A 22,978-nucleotide genomic window follows, 5' to 3' on the forward strand; every position below is an offset into this window, starting at 1 on the left:
CGCAGCGGCATCACAACAAAGCGGGCAGGGTGGAAACTCCGACTCGTGAGCCAACAGAAAATTATGTAAGTGCTCTCCCTGCCTTTAACCACACAGGTAACCCTATTTCTAGCATAAGATGTATCATTAAACACTTAAGAAAACTCCTGGAAATATTATTTATTGGCGAGTAGCGCTGAAGGTTCATCTTTCATTGTTATGATCCATGCTACCTTTTTTGGTTGGTGAGGAAAAGATAAATGTATCAAGCGATAATAACCCCTTTTTGGCATTTTCGGAATAAAAAAAAGGGTGTAACTGACTGTACAATAACACTGCTACATAGCCAGCTCTGGCGGCAAGCGTTCAGTCACGTCAAGCATTTTCATCTCAAGATGGCGTTCGGACTATTTACATTCCAGACGCGGTCGCCCATGCACCTTACTTTCATAATAACATTTTCCTAAATCACCCACATGCGTATGAGAGCCACCCGGGAGCCATAACTCATCACTTCAGAACTAGGCGGATGTGATACAGAGGAAGAGATCGTCAGAGGGTTGCGTTATCATAACACCCCCCTGGTGAATCTCATACATTGCATCGCCAAGACATCCGCCATGGATACAATCAGCGGTAATACAGGATGACTGCTAGCGCTGAGAAAAGGGACATCTTAGTACATCTACCCCTAATGCTGAGGCCACACAACGGTTGTGAACGCTAGCACCATTCCAGCTGAAGATACAATCATACAGTAGTGTACAATCCACTCCATGCTGACACACTGAAGTGAAGGGGGAAATCTCACATTGTCACAGGGAAGCACCTACTCTATCATAAGGCAGGATTTCCTGGGCGTATGGGTTCCCATGTGACACGGGGTGAGCGATTCCCGTTCCCTTCTGTATATCAGCATTATGATCACTAGTGCCACTTAGGGATAAATTTATTAAGATGGGAGTTCTATTTCAGATGGTATGTTGGCCATAGCAACCAATCAGCACCTTCTAGAAGATAATACCTGGAATCTGATTGGTTGCTATGGCCAACATCCCATCTTAAATACAACTCCTGTTTCCCCTTCGTTGGATAAGAGCCTGTCTGACACCACTATAAATGGCACTATATACTGCAATATCAACAGCGCCACCTGCAGGCTATATCTGGGTAATACCCAGGACGGTATCCGCACTCTGGGTCGACACCCATTGGTCGACAGTAGAAATAGGTCGACACAGCCATTAGGTCGACATGAACAAGGTCGACATGAGTTTTAAAAAAAAAAGTGTGGTTTTTTTACTTTTTCAAACTTTACGATCCGCGTGGATTATGATTGGGAACGGTAACCTTGCCCGCAGCATGGCTAGCAAAGCGGGACATGCCAATGGGACGCGGTGCACTAATTGGGGTTCCCGGTCACCTGACGGAGAAAATGACACCAAAAAAACAAAAAACTCATGTTGACCTTTTTTCATGTCGACCTTGTTGAGGTCTGACCTAATGGTCGTGTCAACATATTTCTAGTGTCAACCTAGCCACTGTCGACCAATGAGTGACGACCTAATGGGTATCGACCCTGAGTCCCATACCCACCCAGACTACACAGGCAAATAAAGGGCTGTTATAACAATATTAATAATAATAATGAGTTAATATATATTCAGAAAACATTCCGCAGAGTGAGAGACGGAGAAATGTTCTGTACCTGAGAATACTTCCACTTGGCCATGTCAGGAACAGTGTTAATCTCCTTCTTTGGGATAATGAAGGTATGCCCGACAAGAGATGGGGGGACCTCATACCCATGATGAGAGCCTGGCACAGAAGAGAGGAATAGAGCAAATGGTTACTAAGAACAAGACGCTTTGATCCAAATAAATGATTATATCTACAAAAAGTGCTACAAAAACAGTTTCCCCTGATGGTAGGACTATACGGGATGCAGTCACTTTACCGGCTGTCAGGATCCAGTGTTCAGGAGACAGACGCCGGAATCCCGACACCCGCAGATGCGCCCGATGAGTGGTGAGCACAGCGAGACTGTGAGGGGAAGCGCTGTCATGATTCCGGCAGACTAGATGCAACTGTCGGTATACGGACATCCGGCATCCGGTCTGCTGAGATATCGTATGTATCAACACAAAGAAGAAGCCTCAGTAAAGGTCACTGTAAAGGGCCCCATACAATACAACAATATGTCTGAGGCTGAAGTCAGAGGCGATTTCCCTTGAACTCTCCCTGGAGTGGTTCCATACGACTCGATACATTTTGCATGTGATATATAGAAACATAGAAACATAGAATTTGACGGCAGATAAGAACCACTTGGCCCATCTAGTCTGCCCCTTTTTTATTTTATCCTTTAGGCAATCTCAACCCTTTTTTAACCTTAATTCTTTGTAAGGATATTCATATGCCTGTCCCAAGCAGGTTTAAATTGCCCTACAGTCTTAGCCTCTGCCACCTCTGATGGGAGGCTATTCCACTTATCCACTACCCTTTCTGTGAAGTAATTTTTCCTTAAATTTCCCCTGAACCTCCCCCCCTCCAGTCTCAATGTATGCCCTCGAGTTCTAATACTTCTTTTCCTTTGAAGAATGTTTCCCTCCTGAACTTTGTTAAGACCCTTGATATATTTGAAAGTTTCTATCATGTCCCCCCTTTCCCTTCTCTCCTCCAAACTATACATGTTAAGATCTTTTAGCCTTTCCGGGTAAGTTTTGTGATATAGGCCAGTCACCATTTTAGTTGCCCTTCTTTGTACACTCTCTAATGTATTTATATCCTTCTGGAGATAGGGTCTCCAGAACTGGACACAGTATTCCAGATGGGGCTGTACCAATGACCTATACAGTGGCATTATCACTTCTTTTTTCCTGCTACTGATTCCTCTCCCTATGCAACCAAGCATCTGACTTGCCTTTCTCATTGCTTTGTTGCATTGCTTTCCTGCCTTCAAGTCACTTGAAATAGTGACTCCTAAATCTCTTTCCTCCTCAGTAGTTTCCATTATAGTACCCTTGATACTACACTTAGCCTTTGGGTTTTTGAGACCCAAGTGCATGATTTTGCATTTTTTAGCATTAAACTGTAGTTGCCACGTTCTTGACCATTTCTCAAGCCTACCTAGGTCATTAATCATTTATTTGACCTCTCCCGGTGTGTCTACCCTGTTGCATATCTTTGTATCATCTGCAAAAAGGCATATCTTCCCTTCAATACCATCTGCAATGTCACCAACAAAGATATTAAAGAGAACTGGACCAAGTACAGATCCCTGGGGTACTCCACTGGTAACATTTCCCTCCATAGATTGCACTCCATTAACTACGACTGTCTGTTTCCTATCCTGCAACCAGGTTCTTATCCATTTAACTGATTTATAATCCACCCCCAGGCTTTCAAGTTTATTTAGCAGTCTGCGATGTGGGACAGTGTCAAATGCCTTTCTAAAGTCTAGATATGCTACATCTACAGCTCCCCCTTGATCTATTATTTTCATCACAGAGTCAAAAAAAGTCAATAAGATTTGTTTGGCATGATCTCCCACCAGTAAATCCATGTTGTTTTGGATCCTGTAAATTGTTTGATTTAAGATATTCCACTACTCTTTCTTTTAATAGTTTTTCCATTACTTTTCCTACTACTGATGTAAGGCTTACTGGTCTGTAGTTACTTGCTTCTTCCTTGCTTCCACTTTTGTGCAGTGGAACTACATTTGCTCTTTTCCAGTCCTCTGGAATAGCACCTGTATTTAGTGACTGGTTAAATAATTCTGTTAAAGGTGTAACCAGCACATCTTTTAGCTCTTTGAGTATCCTTGGGTGTATCCCATCTGGTCCCATTGATTTATCCACTTTTAGTTTTGAAAGTTCTGTTAGGACCTTCTCCTCTGTAAATGTATTTTCATCTACCTTATTTTTATGAATGTCCTTGCAACTTAACTGTGGCCCCATCCCTTCTTCTGTAGTAAATACTGAGCAAAAATAATTATTTAGGTGATCTGCTATTGCCTTGTCACCCTCCACCAAATGCCCACTCTCTGTCTTAAGTCTTATTATTCCCTCCATTTGATTTTCTCCTTTCACTTATATACTTAAAAAAAGTTTTGCCCCCTTTATCTACTGTCTGGGCCATTTTCTCCTCAGCTTCTGCCTTTGCACGTCTGATCACTTTCTTAGCATCCTTCCGTCTGCCCAGATACACCTCTTTGTCGTTATTATTTTGAGTCTGTTTGTATTTCCTAAAAGCCATCTTTTTTGCTTTCACACTAGTTGATACTTCTTTTGTGAACCACACTGGCTTCCTTTTCCTGGTGCTTTTCCTAACCATTTTGATACAAAGGTCTGTTGCACTTAGCATTGCACTTTTCAGTTTTTTCCACCTCTCCTGCACTCCTTCCAAGTTCCTCCAGTCTGCCAATGAATCACTTAAACATCTACCCATTTTTGCAAAGTCAGCATTTCTAAAATCCAACACCTTTGCTTTTGTGTGACAGGAGTTGGATCCTGTCTTTATACTAAACCATACTGCTTGATGATCACTGGATCCCAGGTGCTCACCCACATATATATCAGATATCCTATCACCATTTGTAAGAATTAGATCTAATATTGAGTCTTTGCGAGTAGGCTCCCTCACCAATTGCTTGAGAGATGCTCCCTGTAAGGAATGTAGAAATTTGCCACTTGTAGCTGAACTTGCAAAAGACCCCTCCCAATTTACATCAGGTAAATTAAAGTCATCGTATGCGATCCCAGCCATGCCTGAGGGAACCGACATATCACGATCCGACCCTCACGGGAACGCGCATCGTATCGGAAACACATCCAAAATACCCGATATATCGCCCCGAATGCCCAAAATTGGATGAAATCGGGCATTATCGTTCTAGTGTATGGGGCCCTTAAGAGGTGTCTCTTTTACACCTGTGAGTGGGAGCTGCCATGATGAGCGCTGTAAAGTAGACTGTACAATGCTAAGAAAGTTACAATCAGAAACCAATCAAAGAAACCTGTAAATGAGTGTTGCTGCAGAGGTGTAAAGGGAAAGAAGAAAATGCATCACATTAGATGTACATAAAATAGACCCGGTTCCTGGCGCGTCAATGGTGCAAACCACTCAAGACCTTCCACTCTATCTGATCCAAGTAATCCTATCATCTGTGACAGTGAGTGCTGTCACAGGATTTGGGCTGCAGGCTTCTGTCTCTATGGTGCATAAATATACTTTATTATGTCTCTTTTCATTAAAATGCATCTCTGAATCTTTTACCTATACTTCATTTTAGGGAGTATGTTCTAATACAGAAGTGCTGGCCATTAGGTAAGTGTTCTGTATGTGCGCTGGCCTCTGGTAACTGCTGTGCCACATATTTTCCCAGACATAAGGTTTGTAAAACGCGTTGTAAAAGTCTGGAGGAAGCAAATTCGCATGTTGGGGGCTAAGCCTTGAAAGTGAAGTTACATTATGTGGACTTAGATTACCAAATCATGCACTGTACTAGGGGTTTTAATACTATTACAAATATAAAAAACCTGCTCTCAAAATTGCTTCTAATGACACAATGGGGGCGAATGTTTTTCAGACGTTGGCCACTAGGTGGCGCCTGACGTCAGCAATTCAATTGGTCTGAGGTGGTGAGCAGAAATGTTCGAAAACTGTCCCGTCTGGGCGCCCAAATGGAACTTTTTTGCATTGTGGGGACTACTTTAGATGGGATTTGCCGCTATGCGCAGCTAAACCCCATTTAATTGGGTGCTTAAAAAGTAATGGGCGTCCGATCAGAGCAACAACTGAATTGCTTTTAGTTATATGCACGGAGATCATAAACCTGACCTCCACTGACCTCTCAAACAGGAGTACTCACATCAGTTTAAAAACACATATAAAATACATTTGCATTTGACATATGATTTTACTTGAATTGAAACATGCATTTTAAAAAGCAAATAAAGGCCAGTGAGTGGGTTTAAGGCCTAAATGATCGCTCATGTTTGCTATATCTTCAGAATAAGAAGCCACAGCAGTCTGGTAACACAGAACGGTACCACTGTCACATTACTACCTTGCATCCTGTATTAGTGGTACTTATGGGTATATGCAATAGCGGGCGAAATCGCGGCAATTATCGCCGTTTTTTCAATTCGACCAAATTCGCCAGGTGAATTCCGGAAGGTGGCTTCCGGAATTCACCATATGCAATGAAAAACGGATTCGCCAGAGTCGCGGGCGAAAATCGGCCGATTTTGCGGATTTTACCGCGATTTTAAAAAACGGGAAAAAACGGGGAAAAACCCGAAAAAAAAATGGCGTGGGGTCCCCCCTCCAAAGCATAACCAGCCTCGGGCTCATTGAGCAGGTCCTGGTTCTAAAAATGCGGGGGAAAAATTGACAGGGGATCCCCCGTATTTTTAAAACCAGCACCGGGCTCTGCGCCTGATGCTGGTGCCAAAAATACGGGGGACAAAACGAGTAGGGGTCCCCCGTATTTTTAACACCAGCATCGGGCTCCACTAGCTGGACAGATAATGCCACAGCCGGGGGTCACTTTTATACAGTGCCCTGCGGCCGTGGCATCAAATATCCAACTAGTCACCCCTGGCCGGGGAACCCTGGGGGAATGGGGACCCCTTCAATCAAGGGGTCCCCCCCCCCCAGCCACCCAAGGGCCAGGGGTGAAGCCCGAGGCTGTCCCCCCCCATCCAATGGGCTGCGGATGGGGGGGCTGATAGCCTTTGTGTTCAAAAAAAAAGATATTGTTTTTTCCATTAGTACTACAAGTCCCAGCAAGCCTCCCCTGCAAGCTGGTACTTGGAGAACCACAAGTACCAGCATGCGGGAGAAAAACGGGCCCGCTGGTACCTGTAGTTCTAATGGAAAAAAAATACCCAAATAAAAACAGGACACAGACACCGTCGACAGTAAAACTTTATTACACACTGCCGACACACACATACTTACCTATGTTCACACGCCGACATCGGTCCTCTTCTCCATGTAGAATCCCGGGGTACCTGAAAATAAAAGATCAATTATACTCACCTCAACAGGCTCCAGAGATAAATCCACGGACTTGGCAAAAAAAGAAAACGAACAACCGGACCTGCGGACCGAAAGGGGTCCCATGCTGACACATGGGACCCCTCTCCCCGAATGCCGGGACATCACGTGACTCCTGTCACTGATGTCCCTTCAGCCAATCAGGAAGCGCTACTGCCGTGGCGCTCATCTGATTGGCTGGACGCCGTCTGTACTCTGACAGCGCCTCGCACAGCTCCCTCCATTACTTTCAATGGTGGGAACTTAGCGGCTAGCGGTGGGGTCACCCGCCGGTCACCGCTGACCGGCGGGTGACCTCACCGCTAGCCGCTAAGTTCCCACCATTGAATATAATGGAGGGAGCTGTGCGATGCGCTGTCACAGCGATCAGCCAATCAGGTTAGCGCAACGAAGTTGCGCTTCCTGATTGGCTTAGAGACCTGTCAGTGACAACTGTCACTGACAGATCTTAATCGTGGATAGGTGTCCCATGTGTCAGCATGGGACACCTTTCAGTCCGTTTTTGGTGCGGGTAAATGCGCTTTCTTTTTTTGCCAAGTCCGTGGATTTATCTCTGGAGCCTGTTGAGGTGAGTATAATTGATCTTTTATTTTCAGGTACCCCGGGATTCTACATGGAGAAGAGGACCGATGTCGGCGTGTGAACATAGGTAAGTATGTGTGTGTCGGCAGTGTGTAATAAAGTTTTACTGTCGACGGTGTCTGTGTCCTGTTTTTATTTGGGTATTTTTTTTCCATTAGAACTACAGGTACCAGCGGGCCCGTTTTTCTCCCGCATGCTGGTACTTGTGGTTCTCCAAGTACCAGCTTGCAGGGGAGGCTTGCTGGGACTTGTAGTACTAATGGAAAAAACAATATCTTTTTTTTTGAACACAAAGGCTATCAGCCCCCCCATCCGCAGCCCATTGGATGGGGGGGGACAGCCTCGGGCTTCACCCCTGGCCCTTGGGTGGCTGGGGGGGGGGGGACCCCTTGATTGAAGGGGTCCCCATTCCCCCAGGGTTCCCCGGCCAGGGGTGACTAGTTGGATATTTGATGCCACGGCCGCAGGGCACTGTATAAAAGTGACCCCCGGCTGTGGCATTATCTGTCCAGCTAGTGGAGCCCGATGCTGGTGTTAAAAATACGGGGGACCCCTACTCGTTTTGTCCCCCGTATTTTTGGCACCAGCATCAGGCGCAGAGCCCGGTGCTGGTTTTAAAAATACGGGGGATCCCCTGTCAATTTTTTCCCCGCATTTTTAGAACCAGGACCAGCTCAATGAGCCCGAGGCTGGTTATGCTTTGGAGGGGGGACCCCACGCCATTTTTTTCCCGGATTTTACCGTTCCAGCAATAAAAAAAATAAAAAAATAAAAATATTATTTTAAAAAATATATAAATAATATTTGTGCCTCCCCCAAAAAAAAAAACAAAACCTAATCCCTTCTAATATAAATAGATCTGCTATTCCTAAAAAAAAAAAACACAAAAAAAAACATGTTTAAAAATTTTTTATTTGTTTTCACCCTCCAAAGTGTGGCGGAGTGAAAATCGCGAATTTGCTGTCTAAAAGCACTGCAGGCGAATTTCCAAACTTGAATTGAATATGCTGGAGGCGAATTGCAGCATCTGTACCATTGCAGAAAAGGCGAATTCGGAAAAAGGCGAATTGAGAAAAGGCGAATTTTGACGGGCCGTTTTTTTGCGAAAAATGACTGCACTGCATAGGCGAATTGATTTTTGGAGGCGAAAACGGCCCGGAATTCGCCTTTTTTGCCAATTCGCCCGCTATTGCATATACCCCTTAGAGTATGTTTGCCTACTATGTGAGTATTGTGTGGTTTGTTATAATGTTACTTCTCACATACTGTATATGTATCATATCCTCCAACATGACCCCTTCACCAGGTGAACAACACTCTGCTCCTGGGCTTCTCTCTTTAGGATTGCAGTCACCTGTGTTAAAAGAACCTTTTCGTCAACGAATTAGCCCAACAAAGGTGACAGCAATGAAACATGGGGCCTAATTCAGATCTGCTCGCTCGCGTTTTTCGCTGCGCAGCGGTCAGGTAACTACTGCGCATGCGTATGCACCGCAATGCGCAGGCGCGTTGTACGGGTACAAAGCAGATCGTTGCTGTGCACTGGTTCTAGCGAAGAATCCATTCGCACAGCCGATCGCAAGGAGATTGACAGAAAGAGGGCTTGTGTGGGTGTCAACATACTGGAAAAACGCAGGCGTGTCGAGGCGTTTGCAGGGCGGGTGTCTGACGTCAATTCCGGGACCGGACAGGCTGAAGTGATCGCAGCGGCTGAGTAAGGTCAGAGCTACTCAGAAACTGCACAAACTGTTTTTGTACCGCTCGGCTGCACATGCGTTCGCACACTTGCAAACCTGAAATACACTCCCCTATAGACGGCGTCTATCTGTTCGCAGCGCTGCAATAAAATAGCTAGCGAGCGAACAGATCTGAATTAGGCCCATTAAGCGGGAGGTCCGGGACAGGAGCATTTTGTACCTGGTGGAATGGATCATGTTTGAGTATGAACCAGCTCCCAAACGCCAGACAACGGACAAAAATGGTTGTTCAGATAAGTTGGTTAAAACAAACCATCCTGTCTGAACAACCGCTTGTGATCATATTTGGCATTTCGGAGCACGGTGTTTGCCCCCATACATTACCAGACTTTGGTTAGAACCAGCCTAGATGGCTGGTTAGAATGAAAAGCTTTAGATGGAAGCCAGCTGTAAATTTGGGGTATGGGACTCCGGGTCGACAGTGTCTAGGTCGACACACATTAGGTCGACAGTGAGTAGGTCGACACGGCCATTAGGTCGACATGAGGTTTATTTTAGGTGTCGTTTTCTTCGTAAAGTGACCGGAAACCCCAATTAGTGCACTGTGCAAGATGCCTCGCTGCGCAAGTTACCATCCCAATTGTAGCCCATGTGGATCGTAAAGTATGAAAAAAATGAGATTTTAAACCTACCGGTAAATCTTTTTCTCCTAGTCCGTAGAGGATGCTGGGGACTCCGTAAGGACCATGGGGTATAAACGGGCTCCGCAGTAGACTTGGGCACTTTAAGACTTTAAATGGGCATGAACTGGCTCCTCCCTCTATGCCCCTCCTCCAGACTCCAGTTATAGGAACTGTGCCCAGAGGAGACGGACATTACGAGGAAAAGGATTTTGTTAATTAAGGGTGAGACACATACCAGCTCACACCACAAACACACCGTATAACATGGTATATAAGTAAACCAGTTAACAGTATGAACAACAAAAATCAGCAACAGCCTGATCTCAACTGTAACACAACCCTTGTGTAACCTTATCAATAACTATGTACAATTATTGCAGATTCCAGTCCGCACTGGGACGGGCGCCCAGCATCCTCTACGGACTAGGAGAAAAAAAATCTTATTTTCTCTAACGTCCTAGTGGATGCTGGGGACTCCGTAAGGACCATGGGGTTTATACCAAAGCTCCAGACCGGGCGGGAGAGTGCGGATGACTCTGCAGCATCGATTGAGCAAACATGAGGTCCTCCTCAGCCAGGGTATCAAACTTATAGAATTTTGCAAAAGTGTTTGAACCCGACCAAGTAGCTGGTCGGCAAAGCTGTAACGCCGAGACACCACGGGCAGCCGCCCAAGAAGAACCCACCTTCCTAGTGGAATGGGCCTTTACCGATTTTGGTAACGGCAATCCAGCCGTAGAATGAGCCTGCTGAATCGTGTTACAGATCCAGCATGCAATAGTCTGCTTGGAAGCAGGCGCGCCAATCTTGTTGGCAGCATACAGGACAAACAGTGCCTCTGTTTTCCTAATACGAGCCGTTCTGGCTACATAGATTTTTAAAACCCTGACCACATCAAGGGACTTGGAATCCTCCAAGACATCCGTAGCCACAGGCACCACAATAGGTTGGTTCATGTGAAACGACGAAACCACCTTGGGTAGAAATTGAGGACGAGTTCTCAATTCCGCTCTATCTACATGGAAAATCAGAAAGGGGCTCGTGAGACAAGGCCACCAATTCGGACACCCGCCTTGCAGATGCCAAGGCCAATAACATGACCACTTTCCAAGTGAGAAATTTCAAGTCAACAGTTTGAAGAGGTTCAAACCAATGTGATTTAAGGAACTGTAACACCATGTTAAGGTCCCACAGTGCCACTGGGGGCACAAAAGGAGGTTGGATGTGCGGTACTCCCTTCACAAAAGTCTGCACTTCTGGAAGAGAGGCCAATTCCTTCTGAAAGAATATTGATAAGGCCGAAATCTGCACCTTAATGGAGCCTAACTTTAGGCCCATATCCACTCCTGTCTGTAGAAAATGGAGAAAACGACCCAGCTGGAAATCCTTCGTAGGAGCATTCTTGGATTCACACCAAGACACATACTTCCTCCAGATACGGTGATAGTGCTTCGCCGTTACCTCCTTCCTAGCTTTAAGTAGAGTAGGGATGACTTCCCCTGGAATACCTTTCCTAGCTAGGATCCGGTGTTCAACCGCCATGCCGCCAAACGTAATCGCGGTAAGTCCTGGAACACACACGGCCCCTGTTGTAACAGGTCCTCACTGAGTGGAAGAGGCCAAGGATCTTCCGTGAGCATTTCCTGAAGATCTGGATACCAGGCCCTTCGAGGCCAATCTGGAACAATGAGTATCGTCTGAACCTTTGTTTTTCTTATGATTCTCAATATTTTTGAGATGAGTGGAAGTGGAGGGAACACATAGACCGCCTGATACACCCATGGTGTTACTAGCGCTTCCACTGCTATCGCCTGAGGGTCCCTCGACCTGGAACAATATGTCCGAAGCTTCTTGTTGAGGCGTGACGCCATCATGTCTATTTGAGGGAGTCCCCAGCAACTTGTCACTTCTGCAAAGACCTCTTGATGAAGTCCCCACTCTCCTGGATGGAGATCGTGCCTGCTGAGGAAGTCTGCTTCCCAGTTGTCCACTCCAGGAAAGAATACTGCTGACAGAGCGCTCACATGATTTTCCGCCCAGCGAAGAATCCTGGTGGCTTCCGCCACTGCTGTTCTGCTCCTTGTTCCGCCCTGTCGGTTTACATGTGCCACGGCTGTCATGTTGTCTGACTGGATCAGAACAGGTAGGTTGCGAAAAAGATGCACTACTTGTCTCAGGCCGTTGTATATGGCCCTTAATTCCAGCACATTTATGTGCAGACAAGCCTCTTGGCTTGACCATATTCCCTGAAAGCTTTTTCCCTGTGTGACCGCTCCCCATCCTCGGAGGCTCGCGTCCGTGGTCACAAGAACCCAATCCTGAATTCCGAACCTGCGACCCTCTAGAAGGTGAGCACTCTGGAGCCACCACAGGAGAGAGATCCTGGCCCTGGGGGACAGGCTTATCATCCGATGCATTTGTAGATGGGACCCTGACCACTTGTTCAGTAGGTCCCACTGAAAAGTTCTTGCATGGAACCTGCCAAACGGAATGGTTTCGTAGGCCGCCACCATCTTTCCCAACACTCGAGTGCATTGATGAATCGACACTCTTTTTGGTTTCAGCAGATCCTTGACCATGTTCTGGATATCCTGAGCTTTTTCCACTGGAAGAAAAACCCTCTGTCTTTCCGTATCCAGAATCATGCCCAAAAACGACAGCAGAGTTGTTGGAACCAACTGCGACTTTAGCAAATTTAGAAGCCAGCCGTGTTGTTGTAGCACCCTCAGAGAGAGATCCACGCTTTTCAGTAATTGTTCTCTTGATCTCGCTTTTATCAGGAGATCGTCCAAGTACGGGATAATTGTGACACCCTGCTTGCGCAGGAGCACCATCATTTCTGCCATTACCTTGGTGAAAATAGTCGGGGCCGTGGAAAGCCCAAATGGCAACGTCTGAAATTAGTAATGACAATCCTGCACAGCGAATCTCAGGAACGCCTGATGAGGGGGGTAAATGGGGACATGAAGGTATGCATCCTTTATGTCTAGTGACACCATAAAATCCCCTCCCCCCCAATCCCCCCCCGTCCAGACTGGAGATCACTGCTCGGAGAGATTCCATCTTGAATTTGAATCTCTTCAAATACAGGTTTAGGGATTTTAGGTTCAGAATCGGTCTGACCGAGTCATCTGGCTTCGGGACCACGAATAGAGTTGAATAAAAACCCTTTCCCTGTTGTAACCGGGGAACCATGATAATCACTTGCTGTTGACACAGCTTTTGTATTGCCGCTGAAACTATTGTTATCTCTGGGAGAGAAGCTGGTAACGTCGATTTGAAAAATCGGTGTGGAGGCACGTCTTCGAACTCCAGTTTGTACCCTTGGGTCACAATTCCTAGCACCCAAGGATCCAGGTCCGACTGAACCCAGACCTGGCTGAAGAGCCGAAGACGTGCCCCTACCGGTGCGGACTCCCGCAGGGGAGCCCCAGCGTCATGCGGTGGATTTGGCAGAAGCCGGAGAGGACTTTTGCTCCTGGGAATTAGCCGTAGCTGGTGTTCTTTTCCCTCTTCCTCTACCTCTGGCGAGGAAAAATGATCCACGCCCCTTTCTGAATTTATGAGACCGAAAGGACTGCATCTGGTATTGAGGCGTTTTCTTTTGCTGTGGGGGAACAAAAGGCAAAAAAGAAGACTTACCCGCGGTAGCTGTGGAAACCAGGTCCGCGAGGCCATCCCCAAACATAACTTCACCTTTGTAAGGCAAAGCCTCCATAAGTCTCTTGGAGTCAGCATCTCCAGTCCATTGACGGGTTCACAGCGACCTCCTAGCTGAAATTGCCGTGGCATTGGCCCTTGATCCCAAGAGGCCAATATCTTTCGCAGCCTCCCTTAGGTATAACGCTGCGTCTTTGATGTGACCCAAAGTTAACAGAACAGTATCCCTGTCGAGGGTGTCCATGTCAGATGACAAGTTATCTGCCCAACCTGCAATTGCGCTACTCACCCATGCCGACGCAACTGCCTGTCTGTGCAGGGCTCCCGTAGTTGCATAAGTTGATTTTAAAGTGGTTTCCTGCTTGCGGTCCGCAGGATCCTTTAGGGTCGCCGTGTCCGGGGACGGTAGGGACACTTTTTTGGATAACCGCGTCAAAGCTTTATCCACCGTGGGTGATGATTCCCACCGTAACCTGTCCTGTGAGGGGAAAGGATACGCCATAATAATTCTCATGGGAATCTGCAGCCTCTTGTCTGGAGTTTCCCAAGCCTTTTCAAATAGAGCGTTCAGTTCATGAGATGGGGGAAACGTTACCTCACGTTTCTTTTCCTTAAACATACAGACCCTTGTGTCAGGGACAGAGGGGTCCTCTGTGATATGAAATACATCTTTTATGGCTATAATCATGTACTGAATACTCTTGGCCACCCTTGGGTGTAACCTCGCATCATCATAGTCGACACTGGAATCGGAATCCGTGTCGGTATCAGTGTCTGCTATCTGGGTAAAGAGACGTTTCTGGGACCCTGATGGGTTCTGTGACACAGTAATATCCATGGACTGTCTCCATGCTTGGTTCTGAGACTCAGATTTGTCCAACCTTTTATGTAATAAAGCCACACTTGCATTCAAAACATTCCACATGTCTACCCAATCAGCAGTCGGCGGTGCCGACGGAGTCATTACCACATTCTGCTCCGCTTCCTCCCTCGAAGAGCCTTCCGCCTCAGACATGTCGACACACATGTACTGACACCCCCAAACACACTGAATTATAGGGGACAGACCCACAATGAGGTCCTTTGGAGAGACAGAGAGGGAGTTTGCCAGCTCACACCCAGCACCGCCACAGTCTGAAATATTAACAATACCTCAGACCTGTAAGCGCTTTTATATATAAATATATATCAAATCAGCACCAAATTATTGTGCCCCCCACCCCCCCTCGTTTTGCACCCTGTTACTTGTGTATAAGCAGGGCAGGGTTCGGGAGCAGTGTCTCTGCAGCAAGCTGTGAAGAAAATGGCGCTGGTTAGAGCTGAGGGAAGAAGCCCTGCCCCCTTGATGGCGGGCTTTGGTCCTGCTATTATTTATACTGGCGGGGGTTTGTATACCCTGCCTATGCAGTATATATACTATGCCAGTCTAGTATTTGAGGTTAATTTTGCTGCCCTGGGCACCCTGCGCCCTTGTAGTGCCTTGTGTGTGTGTGGGAGCAATGGCGCGCAGCGTGACCGCTGCGCGGTACCTCACGAAGATCTGACGTCTTCGGCCGCCTCTGAAGTCTTCTTGCTTCCTATACTCACCCGGCTTCTATCTTCCAGCTCTGTGAGGAGGACGGCGGCGCGGCTCCGGGAACGAACAACTAGACGACACCAGTGTTCAGACCCTCTGGAGCTAATGGTGTCCAGTAGCCTAAGAAGCAGAGCCCATCAGTCTAGGAAAGTGGGTCTGCTTCTCTCCCCTCCGTCCCACGAAGCAGGGAGCCTGTTGCCAGCAGTGCTCCCTGAAAATAAAAAACCTAACAAAGCCTATTTTCTGGAGAAACTCAGTAGAGCTCCCCTAGTGTGTGACCAGTCTCCTCTGGGCACAGGATCTAACTGGAGTCTGGAGGAGGGGCATAGAGGGAGGAGCCAGTTCACGCACATTTAAAGTCTTAAAGTGCCCATGTCTCCTGCGGAGCCCGTCTATACCCCATGGTCCTTACGGAGTCCCCAGCATCCTCTAGGACGTAAGAGAAAAAATGTTTTTTTTAAAGTGAAAAACTCATGTCGACTTTTTCCTGTGTCAACCTATTTTTTGTGTCGACCTAGTCACTGGCAACCTAAGATGTGTCAACATAAGTGCTACCGATCCAGAATCCGGATACCGTAAATTTGTCCTTCTGACATTTGTTTTTTGCCTCTCATGGTTTATATGCGTCACTGGTGTTGGTTATAGCTTGAAAAAGGAGGAGAACCTCTAAAAATATCTGTAGACAAGGAGTGCCTGGAAAAGGACTTAGGTGTCCTCATAGATAGCAAACTAAGCAGTAGTACCCAAAGTAGGACTGCAGCAAAGAAGGCTAATAAGATATTAGCATGCATAAAACGGGGAATTGATGCTAGGGACGAGAGTATTATACTCCCGTTATATAAATCACTTGTGAGGCCACACCTTGAATACTGTGTACAATTCTGGGCACCATACTACAAAAAGGATATCCTGGAGCTAGAAAAGGTTCAAAGGCGGGCGACCAAACTAATTAAGGGTATGGAGACGCTGGAATACGAGGAAAGGCTTGCAAGACTAGGCATGTTTACGCTGAAAAAGAGGAGATTAAGAGGGGACATGATCAACATTTACAAATATATAAGGGGACAATATACAGATCTTGCGCAGGACCTGTTTTTGGTTAGATCAACACAGAGAACTCGTGGACACTCGCTCAGGTTAGAGGAGAGGAGATTCCGCACAATACGGCGTAAAGGCTTTTTTACGGTAAGGACGATACGCGTTTGGAATTCCCTGCCTGAGGGAGTTGTAATGGCCGACTCAGTCAACACCTTTAAGAATGGGTTAGATAAATTCCTAATAGATAATGATATCCAGGGTTACGGGGCATAGTCACGCACTATGGTTATTATAAAAAAAGAGGGCTAAAACGTAACGGCAGTCATCAACATCAGTCAAAATTTTATACAAAATAATCGTGCATAGCAGACCACAAATAGGTTGAACTCGATGGACAATTGTCTTTTTTCAACCTTAAATACTATGTTACTATGTTACGGGGCCTAGAGGCGAGGGCTGCCTGGCAATGCCAACCTTTCCCCGTTCTGAAACCCTGCACCCACCCAGGTAGAAAGTTTCTTTCATCAACTGGATGTGTTGCAGAATCTCTCAGCCACGTGTATGCATTCAATGAGTAACTTCTAGATGTCTACAGTACACTGAGTTGTTCTTATACACAGGGAGCAGGTTGTATCATGTATCGCAATTCAATTGTGATTCACATTCCACCCCTATTCGCATTCATGAATACTCACCACCCAGGACAACTCTTTCAATATGGAGCTGTTGTGGGGAAGAACTGACTTCCAAGTTTATGACTCGGGATTCCTACTGCAAAAGGACATGGCTATAGGAACCCTCTCCGGGGAAATGATGGGCAGTACGGATGGTGTAATGGTTAGCATTACTGACTCACAGCACTGAGGTCATGGGTTCCATTCCCACCATGGCCCTAACTGTGTGGAGCTTGTATATTCTCCCCGTACTTGTGTGGGTTTCCTCTCACAAACCAAAAATATACTTGTAGGTTAATTGGCTCCTAACAAAAATTAACCCTAGCGTGAATGTGTGTGTGTACATGTGGTAGGGTATATAGGGGGTCATTCCGACCCGATAGCTCGTTGCAGTTTATCGCAGCGCAGCGATCGGGTCGGAACTGTGCATGCGCCAATGCCGCAGCATGCCGGGCGGCCGAAGGGCTTCGTTCCCTAGCGATCGCCTCTGCCTGATTGACGTTTGGGGGGCGCAGTCCGCGCAGGCGTGGCTGGGCCGTTCGGGGGGGTGGGCCGCAGCAGATGCGTGACGTCACACGCAGCTGCTGCGACCAGGGGCAGCGAAGAGGTTCTCCCGGCCAGCCGCAGAAGCTGCGCTGGCCAGGAGTTACGCCTCAAATGCAAAAGCACTACCGCTGTGTGATGCTTTTGCACTGACATGCGGGACGGACTAGCCCTGTGCTGGGCATCCTCCTCCTGATCGATCAACTCGGAATGACCCCCATAGATTGTAAGCTCCACTGGGGCAGGGACTGATGTGAATGGCCAAATATTCTCAGTAAAGCGCTGCGGAATATGTGTGCGCTATATAAATAACTGGTAATAAATAAATATAGGCACATCACAGCACCAGAGAATCCTATGCCGCAAATCCACAATAGATATATCCAATATCCGCTACTGACCTTTTTAATACATATGTGGGGATCTGGTCAGGATTTCAGCAGTCAAAATACCAACTAGGATAACAAACCCCACACCGGAATCCAGAACGAACGTTTGACGGGCCTTCAGAAAGGTAATCCCCAGAGGGGAGTGGAGTGGTGGTGTTTAGTTAGGTTTAAGCTGCGGTAAGGGGGGTGTTTTAGGTTTAGGCACCACCACGCAGCGTGAAGGTTAGGTTGCAGAGGGGAGAGCGGGTTAGGATTAGACTGTGGCTAGGGAGGGTTAGGGTAAGTATACTTACCTTGCCCCTGTTAGGATTCTCACCATCCTAATGACACAGTCGGTATTCAGACCGCCGGCAAATCAATCCCAATCCATATGTGGAGTTTTTGGGGTGTTACTGCATTTTACACTTTGATACATTCTGTATAGGGAAACTAAGGGCCTAAATCTAACTCTCTCTACACATGTTATAGCTGCCCCACATGCACTGCACATGGTTTTGCCCATTAGAGAAAGATTTTGCTGCTGCGGTCAGGTCTGAATTAGGCCCTTAGGGGGTAATTCAGACCTGATCGTAGCAACAAATTTGCTAGCAGATGGGAAAAACCATGGCCCTCATTCCGAGTTGATCGCTAGCTGCTTATGTTCGCAGCGCGGTGATTAGTGAAAAAAAGAGCGGCACTTCTGGGCATGCGTATGGGGCGCAGTGCGCACGTGCGACGTACTTTCACAAAAGAATATGCAGTTTCACACAAGTTCTAGCGACGCTTTTCAGTCGCACTGCTGGCCGCAGAGTGATTGACAGGAAGTGGGTGTTTCTGGGTGGTAACTGACCGTTTTCGGGGAGTGTGTGTAAAAACGCAGGCGTGACGGATAAAAACACAGGAGTGGCTGGCCGAACGCAGGGCGTGATTGTGACGTCAAAACAGGAACTAAATAGACTGAAGTGATCGCTAGCTAGGAGTAAGTCTGGAGATACTCTGATGCTGCACAATCTTTTTTTGTAGCAGCGCTGCGATCCTTTCGTTCGCACTTCTGCTAAGCTAAGATACATTCCCAGAGGGCGGCGGCTTAGCGTTTGCACTGCTGCTAAAAGCAGCTAGCGAGCGATCAACTCGGAATGAGGGCCCATGTGCACTGCAGGGGGGGGGGGGGGGGGGCAGATATAACATGTGCAGAGAGTTCCATTTGGGTGTGGTGTGTTCAAACTGAAATCTAAATTGCAGTGTAAAAATAAAGCAGCCAGTATTTACCCTGCACAGAAACAAAATAATGCTGCACTATATAAGAAAATGCTGCACTATATAAGAAAATGCTGCGCTGTCCTATATAAGAAAACGCTGCACTGTACTATATAAGAAAATGCTGCGCTGTATTATATAAGAAAATGCTGCACTATATAAGAAAATGCTGCACTATATAAGAAAATGCTGCGCTGTCCTATATAAGAAAACGCTGCACTGTACTATATAAGAAAATGCTGTACTATATAAGAAAATGCTGCGCTGTACTATATAAGAAAATGCTGCGCTATATAAGAAACTGTTAAGAAAATAATAAAATAACCCCCCCCCCACCACCACCAGCAGGAGACTGCCGCCCGTGGGTGGGACAGTGGGATGGTCCCAGAAAAACAGGACTGTCCCGCTGGAATAGGGACAGTTGGGGGACATACACGCAGCAAGCCGCTCCGCCAACAATTTATCTGTCCATAGCGGCACCAGTCAGTATTAGTGTCGGCACTTGCACCAACCCAACACTAGGCTTCAGAGATCTGTCAGAAACAGGCGTCACCTTCTCCATACGCACGACACTCCCATGAGGAAAAGTTGCATGCAATCTCACTGCTGCCACCTGGTTCCCGCCACAAAAGACAGATCGGGCCAAGAATCAGAAATACGCACAGATACATAAATTCACTTATGCGCTGTATGCAAAGACTCCCCATTTGCATTTGTGAACTGAGATGCGTCCAACAATCTGTCCCTACACTAAGTAGCCTATGACTCCTCCTGGGGAGCTGCAAGACCTGTGTACATGCAACCTGTGCTTTCCAGCTGTAGTGGAACTGCAAGTATCAGCATGCCCTAAAAGTAGAGGACAGTGGCAGGGTATGTTGGCACTTGTAGTTCCACAAGCCCTCGTGCATGCTCAGAGCCCTGCGCATCCACATGGTTACCATGGTAACGAGGGACCAGCGACTGGGAACCATGTGACTGCCGAGCACTTCCGGCCCCCCAGCCTCTCTCTGACTCGGTACGTTATGAATGGGGGGTGACTTGGTCCCCGGTGACAGACCTGTTTGCTGTTCTCCCTCGGCCATCTTCCTGCAGCCGGGTTCTTCCCTCTTCACCTTTTACTTTTCACCTTTCACCTCCAAATGACACACCCTCTTCTGGTCACCCAGAAACACCGACTCCTGGTTCTCGTTCTTCTACTTGGCTAAATAAATAAACACACCCTTGCTGTTTTACAACATAAACCAATAGCCTGGTGCTTTATAAGCGTGCTTCACACCACAGCGACTGGCAACTGCCAATAGAAAAGATGGCCTCCGAACAGACTCTCTCCGCCATCTTTAAAAATGGCGACGGTCCCAAACCCGCTCGCTCGGTCGCATGTGTGATAAAAAAACAAAAAAACAAAACAACGAGCGACCAAAGTAAATCACTGCTAAATGGTAAGAGGTTGGCTGTCGTGTGTTTTTTACTGCTGTAAAAAAAAGTGGTCACTGCAGCCAGCGCTGGCTATTAGCCCACGACAAAGATGGCGGTTCTTTGCCTCGCCGACATGTTTGTTCCTGGCAATTTCGCAGCTCCCGTATTCCAAACATTTTTCAGTCCAATTGTAATCAGAATGCCGACGTCTGGTAATAAGAGTTCATGTGGTCACGTTAATACGTAACGGCACCCAAGATGTGAGGAGTTACCCTTTTTAAAAATGGCCGCAGCGCCCCTCCCAGGGCAGCGCATAGTTTTGTTGACAGATCAGCAGCTATGAAGTTACCTTGCTTACACCCTTGTAACGCTGTCCTTGTGAGGGACAGATTGTGAAAGACACCAGTGACAGCTCCCAGTCACACAGGGACTTTGAACTGGGGGCTCAAAGTAGCATTTCCCTGCAGGAGACATGTTGTCTTTCATAGCTAAAAGCATGGTAAGTGCTGCAAGCTGCAGCTCTGGGAGGGAGGGGGGCTTTTAAATATTGTGCTTTGCAAATTCAATAATGGTAATATGGCTTAGTGCATGCATGCAGCCAGTGTATTGGTAACTGCTATGGATCTGTCTGACAAAGTAAATGGAGTAGGCTTCTGCTCATTGAATCAGCAGCTCAGGTTTTTGTTGTGCAAATAAATACTGCTGACAGTTGTGAACATCTAAGTGTGAAGTTGCACTATTGAGCTCAATTCACTATGACATTCCTTTGTGTTTATATAAACAAAGTCACTTTTGCTTCAGCTTGTTGATGTATGATGGCTAGGCTGGATTTACTAACAGCGGTCTCTATTTGTATAGTGTGTATGTGTATATATATATATATATATATATATATATACACTTTGTCAAAGTGCTTGAAGTCACATAATTATTTAGCATTTGACTAGTCGGTGACTGAAAGTTATAAAAGTATGGGTGACGGGCTTTGTGCTAGAATCTTCATTTGATACTTTAAGCCAGTCAGCGCAGATTCATTGTTTTTATATATTAACGCAGCGCTGGTGTAATTGCTTTGTGTGGATTATTTAAGGGCTTGTTCCCTGTGAGATGATTTAATGGCTAATTTTACTTTGGTAAACAGAGTGACATTGAATTAAACCCAGGCCGGCACATGCTACAGTATGTCACCGCTGTGTGCTGGAGCTGTGCCTCTACTGAATAGCTGAGTGTTCCCAGTATAGAGGGTGGCAAATGGTTTACGGTCTGTTCTGTACCCCGGGGATGCAGTCTGACTGGAGTTAAGAGCCCTACACACTCTGCGATTTGACCGATTTTGACGACCAACGATATTATCGTTGGTTTATTTTTTTATTTTCATCAACGATTTTTTTACATACACAATGAACGATTTTTCTGTCCGATTTTGCCAATATTACGTTACATCAATATCTTCCAAATTAGCTTGCAGGTATAAATGAAGATAGACCAACGATGAACGACTGCATCCACACTGAACGATTTATTGTTAATTTTTGAACGATGACGTTCATATCGTCCATCAATATTGCCAAGTGCGTAGGGCCCTTTAGACATACAATGTGTGCCAGCTATCTTATTGAACAAAAGAACATATAAGCTAATTATTATGCTGCTATTTATTTCTGTGTTTTCTCATAATGTTAGTATTTTATTAGACAGTCTTACACTAAACTTACATTAAAGCTACTTGTCGGCTGTTTACAAATTTGCCGCTAACCCAATAAGTGATTATTATATAGATGGATTGTTGAAAACTTGTGATCCAGTAGGCAATGCTACAAGATATACTGTCATTATTAAATAGAACATTTGGAAACATAGTATGTGTGTGGAATCCGCTTCCAAAAAAGTGTTATAATGTGCCCATCACCTACAGACCGTGTAGGCAACCATTTTGGGAGATAAGTTCCGGATCATGGATAGACACTGTCAAGATAGACAGTCAACAGGGTCGACACATGTTTTTGGATTTTTCTTCAACTTTTGCTTGGTTTACCACCCACGTGGACTACGATTGGAAATTGTAACCTGTGCCAAGCGGAGTGAGGCACCTTGCCCGAAGTGTGGTGAAGGTCTACGTTACCATTAATTGGGGTCACAGGTGATGAAACATACAAAATGACACAAAAAAAACCCATAAAAAATACTTATGTTGACCTCTTTTGTGTCGTTGACTATTTCCCTGTCAACCTTTTGAATGGTCTACCTTTTGCCTGTCGACCATATGGTGTCTATCTCATAACTAAGAGACCATCCATCATACTATAGATTGTAAGCTGGCGAGCGTGACTCTCTGACTTCTTTGTCTCTCTTAATAGCCGATCCTGTTTTATTACAGTGCTTTTAATTGTATAGGGCTGCAGAGTACACTGGCACACTGTAAGAAATACATAAATCAGTG

At 46.3% G+C, this 22,978-nt stretch overlaps 2 protein-coding genes across 3 annotated transcripts in view; one reads left to right on the top strand and one right to left on the bottom strand.

Moving 5' to 3' along the window:
• The window catches only part of PTPA (protein phosphatase 2 phosphatase activator), a 108,799-nt gene extending 88,413 nt beyond the window's left edge, over positions 1 to 20,386 (bottom strand). The window contains exons 1-2 of one of the 2 annotated variants that reach the window (XM_063936483.1): positions 20,180 to 20,386; positions 1,688 to 1,797 (exon numbers count right to left, since the gene is read on the bottom strand). In XM_063936483.1, coding sequence (XP_063792553.1) covers positions 1,688 to 1,797; positions 20,180 to 20,204 — 135 coding nt within the window. In that variant the 5' untranslated portion in view covers positions 20,205 to 20,386. Of the gene's footprint in view, positions 1 to 1,687; positions 1,798 to 19,675; positions 19,809 to 20,179 lie in introns of those variants that run through there. The other variant, XM_063936482.1, reaches the window with a different exon arrangement.
• A 396-nt stretch (positions 20,387 to 20,782) lies between these two features.
• CRAT (carnitine O-acetyltransferase) overlaps positions 20,783 to 22,978 on the top strand; it is a 71,363-nt gene continuing 69,167 nt past the window's right edge. The window contains exon 1 of the mRNA XM_063936480.1: positions 20,783 to 21,037. Coding sequence (XP_063792550.1) covers positions 21,011 to 21,037 — 27 coding nt within the window. The 5' untranslated portion in view covers positions 20,783 to 21,010. The remainder of the gene's footprint in view (positions 21,038 to 22,978) is intronic.

Source organism: Pseudophryne corroboree, chromosome 8 (assembly GCF_028390025.1).
Source record: "Pseudophryne corroboree isolate aPseCor3 chromosome 8, aPseCor3.hap2, whole genome shotgun sequence".
Classification (NCBI taxonomy): Eukaryota; Metazoa; Chordata; class Amphibia; order Anura; family Myobatrachidae; genus Pseudophryne; species Pseudophryne corroboree.